We start from the raw sequence: 12,626 nt of genomic DNA, 5'->3' as shown, positions 1-12,626 counted from the left end.
CTTATTAAATAAAAGGGGGGATATAACTGCACGCTTCTTCAAGCACGCAGTTCAGAACTCCAGCCCAAATTTCCCTGAGTTCCCTCCCCTTTTTCTTCCTCCTTTCTCTACTTCAATCAGGCGTGGTCCGCACTTAGCAAAATGGGGAATTTAAGAAGACACATCTCTTGGTTGCCTTTTTCTGGACTTTACTATCTGACGTTACTCTCTGAAAAAAAAATCATAGAAACCATCCAGCCACCTCAGTGAGACTCGTTGCAGTATTACGTATGTCTCCATTTAAATGCTGGAGAGACAGCAGAGTGAACATTGTGCTCAGCGATGTGAAAGAAAACAGCTCTGACCAATCTCCCGTCCAGTGTCCACCAGAATGATCTAACCTTGCCATCTGCTGAATCACTCTGAAGCAGTAAATTAGAAGAAGGGGGTGTGCCCCGGCAGCAGGCTCGGAAACCGCCGGTGTTTGAAGTGAGGGGGGTGTGGGCTGTGGCTGCCAGGCCTCAGGGGCTGCTCGGTAGCTGTGGTGGTAATGAGTAAAAGGCAGCACCTCCCTGCTGGAGGGCCAGTCAGGACAGCCACTGTGCTGCTGCCAGTCCTCCTCCTCCCCCCGCTCCTGCCCTTCTGTCCTCCTCCTGGCTTTCCTCCCGTCCCTGAGCCGTGTTTACGCCGTACAACCACACACATGTGAGCAGCTGGCCCAGACACGAGAGTCTTCACTGCACATGCACACCAGTGGAACAAACCCTCATATACTCCAATCAACAAAACTCAAACTCAAAGAAGCGCTTTAAGCACGACCATATTAATTCCACATTACCACGTTCAAGAATCATCCGACAAAAACTCGTTTTTCCCAGAACTTGGGTAAGAAAATGCTAGCATACACCACAGACTTACACTGGTACTATGGTCGTGTCCCATGACTTTTATCATGTGTCATCAGTGATGGCATAGTTACTCTGAAAAAGTAATCAGATTTCTGATTACTCCATTCAAAAGTAACTTTTTAGAACGTTACTTTATGGATTACTTCATTTTAGATTGAAGTTACTTAGATTACTTTATTAGTTATTTCAGCAGCTGCCAACAACACCACCTTACACACACACCCCACACACATCCACAGCCTTGCCACCTCAACATAACATCTTTGACCAAACTCACTTTACTGGAAGCTACGCTACACCTTTGGGTGAGAAATGTGCCGTGAGAAATGAGCCACTGCGACTTTTCTTTAAATTTGATGTTGTATTTTTGAAGCCAGGTAGCACTTGGTCTCCAGCACAGAGTGAACAACCAACTTTGATACTGATCATTTTTAACTGATACAAACTCAATGTGTGAGTCTGTGTGTGTGTGTGTGTAAGGTGGAGAGAGAGGGGGGCTTGCTGTGTGTGTGTGTGTGTGTTTGTGTGTGTGTCTGTGTGTGTGTGTGTGTGTGTCTGTGTGTGTGTTTCCTGTGGAAAGATGAGCAGAAACTGGGTTAAACTGAAGTACTGGGCATTTATTGTAGTCTGCTTGGTCATGATATGAAGATAAAATGAGTGGCCGTGCTAAAACAACAAAAATGAGAGAGAAAGAGAGAGAACTTAACATGCTGCTGCGGAACCTAGGCAACTACACACTACAATTCCTAGAATACATTAAAATGACTAAAAAGTAACACAGTGACTTGGATAAGTAACTGCAATCTAATTACTAGATTGGAAATAGTAATGCGCTAGATTTGTTAGTTACTAAAAAAAATAATTAGATTAGAGGAACGCTTTACTACGTACATCACTGTGTGACATGAATGCTACACTGACCTATAAGATGTTGTGTGGGGCCTACTCCATTACACTGTCCACTGTGGGTGCTAATGCCTGTGTGATGTATTCCCTTCCTAATACACACTTAACACTGTAGATTAATGAATAATAAATGAACGGGATGTCCTGAGACTCTGACTCTAACACCATCCACATCTCCTTACCATGAGCATGCTGGCCAGTGTGTACCTCACAACTTATACAGGTGTGAGCATCCCCAGCTGTCCCATGTCTTTAACGTGTGTATTCCTGAAATAATGTTAGCTTATCTGCTAGTTTAGGCATAGGGGTCAATTTTTCTTCCATGCTTTGAAGTTAACATTAATTCTGGCCTTGCTAATGTTAGATCTGTTTAATGAACACAGAGTTAATGTGCCTAAAGAATGAGGTCAGCTGACTACCTGAATATACTGAATATAGACCAGGTTATTCCATCAATGGATTTTATCTTCTCTGATGGTACAGGCATAAAAAATGCCAAAAAATCTTAATTCTAACTATAAGTTATTGTCTAGTATATGCTGTGAAAAAGTACGTACATTTTCCCTGTCTCCTAGTGATCACATGGACTTCCTTTATTGGACAGTCTGGTTTTTCTCTGTCAGCTCCTCTCTATGGCTAGGTTGTGGTTACTCTCTCTTCCTTTGCTCTCTCTCTCTCACTCTTTCCACCCGTGTCTCTCTCTCCCCTCCTTTTCTCCCTCTTCCCATTTGTTTTGGTGCCCATGTCAAGTGGCACAGCTTTTTCCCAGTTTGAACACGTCTCCAGTGTCCCGATGCAGCGCCTCCAAGCCCCAGACACTTACATGACTCACACTGTTGTGGCACACACTTTACAACCAGCCTCTTGTTGAGGAGCCTCTCTGATTGAACACTTTCCGACCGTAACCTTGAGAGCTGCCGCGTCTCCGTCATTCTGTTCCCTCAAAACACCCAAACAACATCAAGGTCCTCTGCCCTGCTTTTATTTTATAAGCCATTAAACTGCAGAAGACAGGCTAGTTAAAGTCATCAGCGTTAGCATCGAGCCTTGCATGTTTTACATTAAAAAGATCTCAAGGTTTCTCATCACAGCCAGAGTGAACTCAATCCATAGGGTGCAGTCACTGCTATAAACAGTGTAGATGACATGCTGAGCAGCACAGATAATGTGTGCAATGCTGTCACTGAGTGGCCAAGATAATGTACTGCAGTCTGTGCTCACTAAGCCACGGTTTGGCTAAAAATGCCCCCCTTTTTTAATCAGTCAAGTATTCTGTTGGATGGTTTCTATGTGAGACACTGTTATTTTTTATAACTTTACCTATGTTAACCTATTATGCCATTAGAATTTGCTAACATTCAGGGTTCATACATTTATGAAAAACTTCACTGAATTTGAAAATAGCAAGTTCCAGGCCTGGATATGTTTTGGAAAAATAAAAACACCCAGAAAGTTTTGGAAAAGTCATGCAAATTTGGTCTACAAATCTTTGTGTTTCCGTTTCTCGATGGAGAAAATCTATTTTGAGGTAACAAATACATCAGCTCAGAGATAATTTAGTTATTTAGCCTTACACAACGGAGCTCTCAGAATCTGACACACATTTTATTATTAAAGATTATGTGTCAACATTTTTATCAGATTCATTTTAGGCCTACTATAATCAATTTTGAATATAGTTTTAGTTGATTTTTGGTTTTACTATCTCTGTCTGCACTGATGTTTTAAAAATCGTATGGTCATGAAAATTTGCCTTGAAGGCATGGAAGTCATGAAAATATCATGGAAATGTTTTAATTAAAAGGTGTACAGTGCTGGCCAAAAGTATTGGCACCCCTGCAATTCTGTCAGATAATGCTCCATTTCTCCCAGAAAATGATTGCAATTACAAATGCTTTGAAAAGTATTGGCACCCTTTGAAAAATCATATGATGCTTCTCTAATTTGTGTAATTAACAGCACCTGTTACTTACCTGTGGCACATAACAGGTGGTGGCAATAACTAAATCACACTTGCAGCCAGTTAAAATGCATTAAAGTTGACTCAACCTCTGTCCTGTGTCCTTGTGCATACCACATTGAGCATGGAGAAAAGAAAGAAGTCCAAAGAACTGTCTGAGGACTTGAGAAGCAAAATGGTGAGGAAGCATGGGCAATCTCAAGGCTACAAGTCCATCTCCAAAGACCTGAATGTTCCTGTGTCTACCGTCCGCAGTGTCATCAAGAAGTTTAAAGTCCATGGCACTGTGGCTAACCTCCCTAGATGTGGACGGAAAAGAAAAATTGACGAGAGATTTAAACGAAAGATTGTGCGGATGATGGATAAAGAACCCCGACAAACATCCAAACAAGTTCAAGCTGCCCTGCAGTCCGAGGGTACAACCGTGTCAACCCGTACTATCCGTCGGCGTCTGAATGAAAAGGGACTCTATGGTAGGATACCCAGGAAGACCCCACATAAAAAAGCCAGGCTGGAGTTTGCCAAAACTTTCCTGAGAAAGCCAAAAACGTTTTGGAAGAACGTTCTCTGGTCAGATGAGACAAAAGAAGAGGTTTTTGGGAAAAGGCATCAACATAGAGTTTACAGGAACAAAAATGAGGCCTTCAAAGAAAATAACACGGTCCCTACAGTCAAGCATGGCGAGGTTCCCTGATTTTTTTGGGTTGCTTTGCTGCCTCTGGCACTGGACTGCTTGACCGTGTGCATGGCATTATGAAGTCTAAAGACTATCAACACATTTTGCAGCATAATGTAGGGCCCAGTGTGAGAAAGCTGGGTCTCTTCCAGCAGGACAATGACCCAAAACACACTTCAAAAAGCATTAGAAAATGGTTTGAGAGAAAGCACTGGAGACTTCTAAAGTGGCCAGCAATGAGTCCAGACCTGAATCCTGAACACCTGTGGAGAGATCTCAAAATTGCAGTTTGTAGAAGGCACCCTTCAAATCTCAGGGACCTGGAGCAGTTTGCCAAAGAAGAATGGTCTAAAATTCCAGCAGAGCATTGTAAGAAACCCATTGATGGTTACTGGAAGCGGGTGTTCACAGTTATTTTGTCTAAAGGTTGTGCTACCAAGTATGAGGCTGAGGGTGCCAATACTTTTGTCCGGCCCATTTTTGGAGTTTTGTGTAAAATGATAATTGGTTTGACTTTTTTTTTCATTCTCTTTTGTGTTTTTTCATTGCAAGCAAAATAAATGAAGATATTAATACCAAAGCATTTGTGATTGCAATCATTTTCTGGAAGAAATTGAGCATTATCTGACAGAATTGCAGGGGTGCCAATACTTTTGGCCAGTACTGTATGAACCCTGAACATTAGTCAGAGTTTTTGTTAACACAGACGTTTCCTTTATTTTCTACAGAAGTCAGTTGACTCCAGAATTAATATAAGTATAATAATTCTTGGATTACTAAACATCTTTTCTACTGTCTAGAAAGTACATTTAAATATAATTTTAGAAACATAGCTCACTACAATCACATTTCTTCTCTCCTTTATTAGTTTGAACAGTCTGATTGCATTTGTCTATAATCAAGAACAGTAAATATTATTCACTAGTAGAACCCGTCTTTTCCTTGGCTTGATTTTTAAGTTTTCAATATATTTTAACACACAACTTAAACATTGTTGCCACAAATGAAAATATAAACTAAATATACAGGACCTATCATTGTTGAATTATTATATTATCCCAAAAGCAGTTTATATAGTAACATAGGAAGATTAGAGAAAGGAACTGTTTCAAAAGCAATCTATCACCAGCCTAAAATCATAAAAAATCTACTCCTGAAATATATATATTATCATATTCCATGCTGAGTAACAATGGTGAATGGGACATTCCAGGATTTTGGTACATTTCAGGGGTGGTCACTTCTGAAAATTTGATCTTCAATTTGATCATTTTTAGTCATATATTTATTAAATACAGGTAATAGACTATCAAAAAGTTTGATAGTCCTTGTGATGTAACTTCCTTTGTGCCAGTAGACAAATATTTTTAACTCTTTCTCTGCCAGGTAAAATTCCTTATGGTAACAGGGTCGCGCCCATGTTGTGGGACACAACTTAATAGCAATAAAACTGTAACATGCAATACAGTGTAGACCAAAGAAGTTGTTTTCCTAAGTGAAGGAGATGCATATCAACAATATACAAGAGGAAGTCATTTATTTAGAGCTTATTTTAATTGTTAAATTTGCCAAAGGGATTGGTCACCCAATGTGTGGGACAAGAGAAAACGGACATTTTTTAGGTGGTCCAAAGATATTCGGTCTTTTGAATAATATCTAAGGAGCTCATTTTTCCACCATATTTTACAGTTTGTCTTATAACAAGTACATTTCTCACAAAAAATAGTCATTTAGATATTTTGGATATGTACATTTGAAATTTAAGTGGTGGGACAGGAAGTGTACCAAAATCCTGCAATGTCCCATATAGCAATGTGAGATTGAGAATATACTTTAACCCCTACTGTGATTACACCAACAACTATAATATAAACCAGTCCAAAAATAGCTTAGCTGGTTAATTTAATGAATGTTCCAGACAAAAAAAAGGGTTTTGGAAAGCGATGAATAATGATAAATAATGAAAAATGAATCAAAGTTAAGGGAAATAATGGCACTCAAAACAGTAAGGCATTAGAGTTCTGACTATTGTAAAATAACAAGACCTTATTGTCTCCTTTCACCCCTTGGCCCTACCACTTACCCCTACGTCTTCTTTTCGGGTGAAATCCTCCCTCTAAGAATTGGGACAACCCTTCAAGCACCCGATACGTCATCAGGAGCACTAAAGTTCAGTAACCTAGTTAACAAGTTAACTTTATAGCTTTATTGTATGTCTTCAGAAAGAGATGATGCAGAAATTATTTATTATTGTCCATTCCTTAATTCCTCTGTGATGGAGAGCTGAAATAAGCTTTAATTATCTTTTAAATTTTGTTTTATTTTATTTTATTTTTCCATTCCGCCTTAAATGCTGCAGCTCCTGCCGTCTGTTCCACTATTTAAGGTGGAATAGAAAAGTTAGCTAGCTAGCTACTGAGGCAAACTACTAGCAATCTTTTTTATGCTTGTTATTGAAACTACACATTAAACTCTGGTAAAATAGTGCTAATCGTCTCTTTGTGTTGCCATCTTACCTGTGATTCTCATTTTCACCTCGGTTTGAAGTGTGCCTCTAAAAAAAATTTGTTTGAAGGGCTAACAAGCCCTATCCCTTCCCCTACCCCTCCAGCCCAACAATAATAGGGACACACATGAGTTAAAGGCCCAATCCAATGTCACCCCTTGGCCCAACCCGTTCTGTTTTGTGTGTGTGCACGCCAAGGGGTAGGGCCAAGGGGTGAAATTGGATTGGGCCTTTATGCGTTAACTCAACGGATCTCATCACCCATCACAGTGGTGTACATTCTCAGCTTATCCTTACCTAAGACACTGACTGGGCTTAACTTGTTTGATTAGACTGCTCTGATCTTAAAACAAGCGCCATAAGTTTTCATCTTGTTAAAACACATAGTCTTGTGAAAACCCACAAATATCTCAGATAATCCCAAAAACTCTGATTAAATAAACAGTTTACAGTTTTTGTGCCAACTCCGAGAATAAGCCTTGAAGCCTGTCTCAGCCAAAGTAAGACAGCACAGATTTTTTACCCATGGTTACATATGAATCACTGAAAAAAATTACCCAGAGGTCATAAAGTAAAACTGAATAACATTTTGATCATGCTAAATATTGATTAAGATAAAATGCTGATTATTTATTTAACAGAAAAGAACACAGTATACAATAGGACAAAACTCAATGTGTCATTTTTTAAATTCAATGCACACGTGGCTGATATTTGGATTCGTTTCTTTCAAAGTCAACATCTAAGTGCTCAAAAAAGAATTCAAAGATTTAAATAAACCTTCTGCCACTAGCTATGCTTGGCCAGATAATCTTTAATAGAGATGAGAATACCCACACGGATCTCTCCTGGGTTTGTTTTACCACCAGAGGACACTCCTGAGTAAGTCCTAAAGTAATGAGAAGCCTCTCTCTGCAGCCTAGTCAGAGTTTAACCCAAAAAATACAACATACATCCGAATAAAACAGAATAATCTTGTCAAAGTCTGTTTTACGCTACACAAGGAGACGTAAACTAAGCATAATGATGTGCTTCTCTGGATTATATGCGTAAAACCACAGGAGATAGCACCTTCCTGCAGGCTGCAGCAAGACCTATTTGAAAGGAATGGGTTTCTATGGAGCAAATGAGTAAATTCTGACTTTTTTTACACTGAAATGTACTATTCATTTTCTTAACACAGAATAATGTCAAATGTTTCAGTACCACAGACATCATTTTTAAAGATTTTAAATTTTCAACCTTTTAAAAATTCTTTAACTCTCATATATGGTGTATCACTGTACATGCATTGGAATTTGTGTTTTTTTATGATCAAATGCCAAAATGTTTTTTTTTATAAGTTGAATTTAATTATATTAGAAGAACATAGTATTAAAATAACAATTTACATTTCTTCATAGAAAGAGTGAGATCTGATCTGGTTTTATCTGCAGGTGATGGACAGCTCCATGCCTCTGATTGGTGAACACGCAGAGGAGGACAAGCAGCTCATCACTGATCTGGTTCTTAACAAAATGGCCTTTGCTCTGCTCGGCATCACCTCCCCTCAACCCTCTACGGTTAAGGTAGCATAAACTGGAAAAAGAATAACAGCTGTGTTTAAATCTGTATTGACTGTATACAGACTCCTTCAAAGTATTGGAACAGTGAGGACAATTCCATTATTTCTGCTATAGACTGAACACATTCGCGTTTGTCATGAGACAAAAGTTCAACATTTCAGTTTTTATTTCCATCTGATGCACAGTTCAGAAGATAGCACCTTCTGTCTGAACCAACCCATTTTTCTTGTGAGCAAAAGTATTGGATCTTTTTTAAACTGACAGAAAAAAATGTTTCTGTAGACTTCTGAGTTCATTAAACCTCAATTAAGATTAATCAGCCTGTCCCAGAAGAAGCCATACAATGAAAGCCATGAAATTATAAATTATGAAGTTGTTGCTGATGTCACTACAGTTGATTTAGGGTCTTTCTTTACAGCACAAACAATGTTTCTGTTATCAACTTCTGTGGATTTCCTTAGTCTACCTGTTCAACATTGTTATTTAGTACAGCAGTGATGACTTTCTTCTTCTGGACATTCCAAACGGTTGCTCTGGCTTTGATTCTGATTGATTTTCCATCTTCTCTCAGCTTCACAGTTACTTGTTTTTCCTCCATAAACAGATCTGAAACAGAATGTAGTTATTTAGTTCTATTTATTGTTTGCTAATTATTTATAATTGATGTGACAGGAAACACCTGGGCAACAAAGCACACCTAAAAGTGATCTGTTCCAATACTTTTGTTCACAAGAATAATGGGTGGGTTCAGATGTTGATCTGAAATGTTTTCAGTCTACAGCAGAAATAATAAAATTGGTCTCACTGTTCTATATATAGTCATATGAAAAAGTTTGGGCATCCCTATTAATCAGGGATGGGCAACTTCCATGATGGAGAGGGCTACATTTTTTTCAGCATGACCATTGGAGGGCCACATGACCTCGCACTTCAAATAATTGAATATGAAAAACGCTACAAATGATTTTCAATGAGAACAAATTTTATATGAATTTATATCTGTATGTTTACAGCACCAACATTTATTAACAACTATTTTCTGCATATTAATGCATTTTAATACGGCAAAAGACAAACCGTTTGCTTAAAAAAAGTGCAAAAAGGAAGTCCTTCATATCAAAGAACAAAAAGTTTGCTTAAAAAACTGATTGCAAATACAGTAGTTCCTCTGTGTAAAATAAGTTCATTATAACAAGTCCTTCATAAGCAACATAGACAAAACATTTGCTTAGAAAAGTGCAAAAGGCATTTGAACTCATTTATAACAAAGAACAAAAAAGATTTAAAAACTGATTGCAAATAGCTCATTCAATAATAGCAGAAAACTAGACCACAGAGGCCCAACATTTATTGAAGCTCACTGTTGCAAAGAGCCCGTGCCCGCTATTGTTTGGCAGCGACCGCCCTCTAGCGGTCAAAAGTAGAATTACATTTTTTTTTATTTTTTTTTTTTATGAAATTATGAAATTATTTTTGATCTATTCGCGGGCCGCACTGAGTGATGACGAGGGCCGTGTGCGGCCCCCGGGCCACCAGTTGCCCATCCCTGCTATTAATCTTAATAATTTTTAGTTGTAAATATTTGGGTGTTTGCAACAGCCATTTCAGTGTGATATATCTAATAACTGATGGACACAGTAATATTTCAGGATTGAAATGAGGTTTATTGTACTAACAGGAAATGTGCAATATCCATTAAACCAAAATTTGACTGGTGCAAAAGTATGGGCACCCTTATCATTTTATTGATTTGAATACTCCTAACTACTTTTTACTGACTTACTGAAGCACAAAATTGGTTTGGTAACCTCATTGAGCTTTGAACTTCATAGCCAGGTGTATCCAATCATGAGAAAAGGTATTTAAGGTGTCCAATTGCAAGTTGTTCTCCTATTTGAATCTCCTCTGAAGAGTGGCATCATGGGCTCATCAAAACAACTCCCAAATGATCTAAAAACAAAGATTGTTCAACATAGTTGTTCAGGGGAAGGATACAAAAAGTTGTCTCAGAGATTTAACCTGTCAGTTTACCTGTGAGGAACATAGTAAGGAAATAGAAGACCACAGGGACAGTTCTAGTTAAGCCCAGAAGTGGCAGGCCAAGAAAAATATGAGAAAGGCAGAAGCACACCTCAGGCGAGTCTGTATGTGGCGTGCTTGCAGAAATGGTTTCTTTCGCATCACTCTCCCATACAGCTTCTCCTCGTGAAAAGTGCGCTGTATTGTTGACCGATGCACAGTGACACCATCTGCAGCAAGATGATGCTGCAGCTCTTTGGAGGTAGTCTGTGGATTGTCCTTGACTGTTCTCACCATTCTTCTTCTCTGCCTTTCTGATATTTTCTTGGCCTGCCACTTCTGGGCTTAACAAGAACTGTCCCTGTGGTCCTCCATTTCCTTACTATGTTCCTCACAGTGGAAACTGACAGGTTAAATCTCTGAGACAACTTTTTGTATCCTTCCCCTGAACAACTATGTTGAACAATCTTTGTTTTTAGATCATTTGGGAGTTGTTTTGATGAGCCCATGATGCCACTCTTCAGAGGAGATTCAAATAGGAGAACAACTTGCAATTGGTCACCTTAAATACCTTTTCTCATGATTGGATACACCTGGCTATGAAGTTCAAAGCTCAATGAGGTTACCAAACCAATTTTGTGCTTCAGTAAGTCAGTAAAAAGGAGTATTCAAATCAATAAAATGATAAGGGTGCCCATACTTTTGCACCAGTCAAATTTTGGTTTAATGCATATTGCACATTTTCTGTTAGTACAATAAACCTCATTTCAATCCTGAAATATTACTGTGTCCATCAGTTATTAGATATATCACACTGAAATGGCTGTTGCAAACACCCAAATATTTAGAACTAAAAATTATTAAGATTAAAAGGGATGCCCAAAAGTTTTCATATGACTGTATATATAGTCAGTAATGCTACTCCAGTCATTTATCCTGAAATATAAATGTTTTCTTGTGAACTTTGAAGTCAGTATATTTATTTATTTTTTCTGGAACAGACTCCGCCTGGTCCACAGACCTCCCAGCCGAGACGAGCTCAAGGTGAGTCAGAAGCTAATGTGTGTGGCTAATCTTTAGGTAACAGTACTGGCTGGAAATTGGGTACACTCCTTACTCATCTCTGGTAAAGGGCGAGCCTGTCGTTAAAATACTACTTTAATTTTGGGTGGAAATAGTCATTTTCTGTTGATGCTGTAAATAGGGTGAGGATGTAATAGGTAAATATTTACAGCTTGGAGTCACTTAAAAACACAGATTGATTGCTAGGCAGTAATAAGTGTTTGTGTATGTTTACCTGTGGCCTACAGGTGGTCCCCGCTCGGCCTCTGGCTCTCCGTCTCAGTCTGCTCATGGCTCTCCACAGCGAGCCCGCTCTGCTACCACCTCACCCAGTCAGGCCTTCCAGCCTGGCCCTATCCCAGCCTCCGGGTCTACAGGAGCTTCTCAGAAACAGGCACCGCAGCTCAAGTGAGTTAGCTGTTTTTGTGAGCAGCACTGTCTATTTACAGGAAAGGAGTTACACTAAATGTCCAGATGTTTTTGGGCACTCCTTCTAAGAATTCAGTCAGCTAGTTTAAGTTGCACCTATTCCTGACTCAGATGTGCAAATGGAAACAAACACAGCTTGTATAGAACTTGTAGTGAAGTACTGCTAATAGAATACATGGAGAAAATTCACATGAACCTATTGTCATCATGCCTAAAGCCAGTCTCGTGTTAGCTCTTGTAAAGCTAATGCTCTTGTTGCTAAATGCAACCAAATGCTTACAATACTCCAAAATTCATAAGAAAGCTACTGCTGGAAATTAGAGACAACAATCTTTAATTCCTTGATTTCAAAAGAACTAGTAAATAAGAAGGTGACCCAATAGCTTAAGTGTAGAGTGTTTTGCTCTAAGCTACAGGGGTTGGACAATGAAACTAAAACACGACGGACAGTTCTGGTGGAAACAGGAGAGCTGAGGTGCACACTGAATTCTGCCGTGATTTGAGCAGCCGTGGTTTTATGTTTTTTGGATACAATCGGGGTTAGCACCCGAACATCCCTTTCAGACAGCTTCCTCTTACAGCGTCCACAGTTAATCCTGTTGGATGTGGTTGGTCC

General features: G+C 39.1%; 1 protein-coding gene across 1 annotated transcript in view; it reads left to right on the top strand.

Moving 5' to 3' along the window:
* The window catches only part of syn3 (synapsin III), a 219,342-nt gene that overhangs the window by 199,593 nt on the left and 7,123 nt on the right, over positions 1-12,626 (top strand). The window contains exons 11-13 of the mRNA XM_022671547.2: positions 8,372-8,503; positions 11,521-11,563; positions 11,830-11,989. Coding sequence (XP_022527268.2) covers positions 8,372-8,503; positions 11,521-11,563; positions 11,830-11,989 — 335 coding nt within the window. The remainder of the gene's footprint in view (positions 1-8,371; positions 8,504-11,520; positions 11,564-11,829; positions 11,990-12,626) is intronic.

Source organism: Astyanax mexicanus, chromosome 2, assembly GCF_023375975.1.
Source record: "Astyanax mexicanus isolate ESR-SI-001 chromosome 2, AstMex3_surface, whole genome shotgun sequence".
Classification (NCBI taxonomy): Eukaryota; Metazoa; Chordata; class Actinopteri; order Characiformes; family Acestrorhamphidae; genus Astyanax; species Astyanax mexicanus.
Note: the sequence above shows the minus strand (reverse complement) of the source record. Positions and strands in the feature narration are given on the sequence as shown.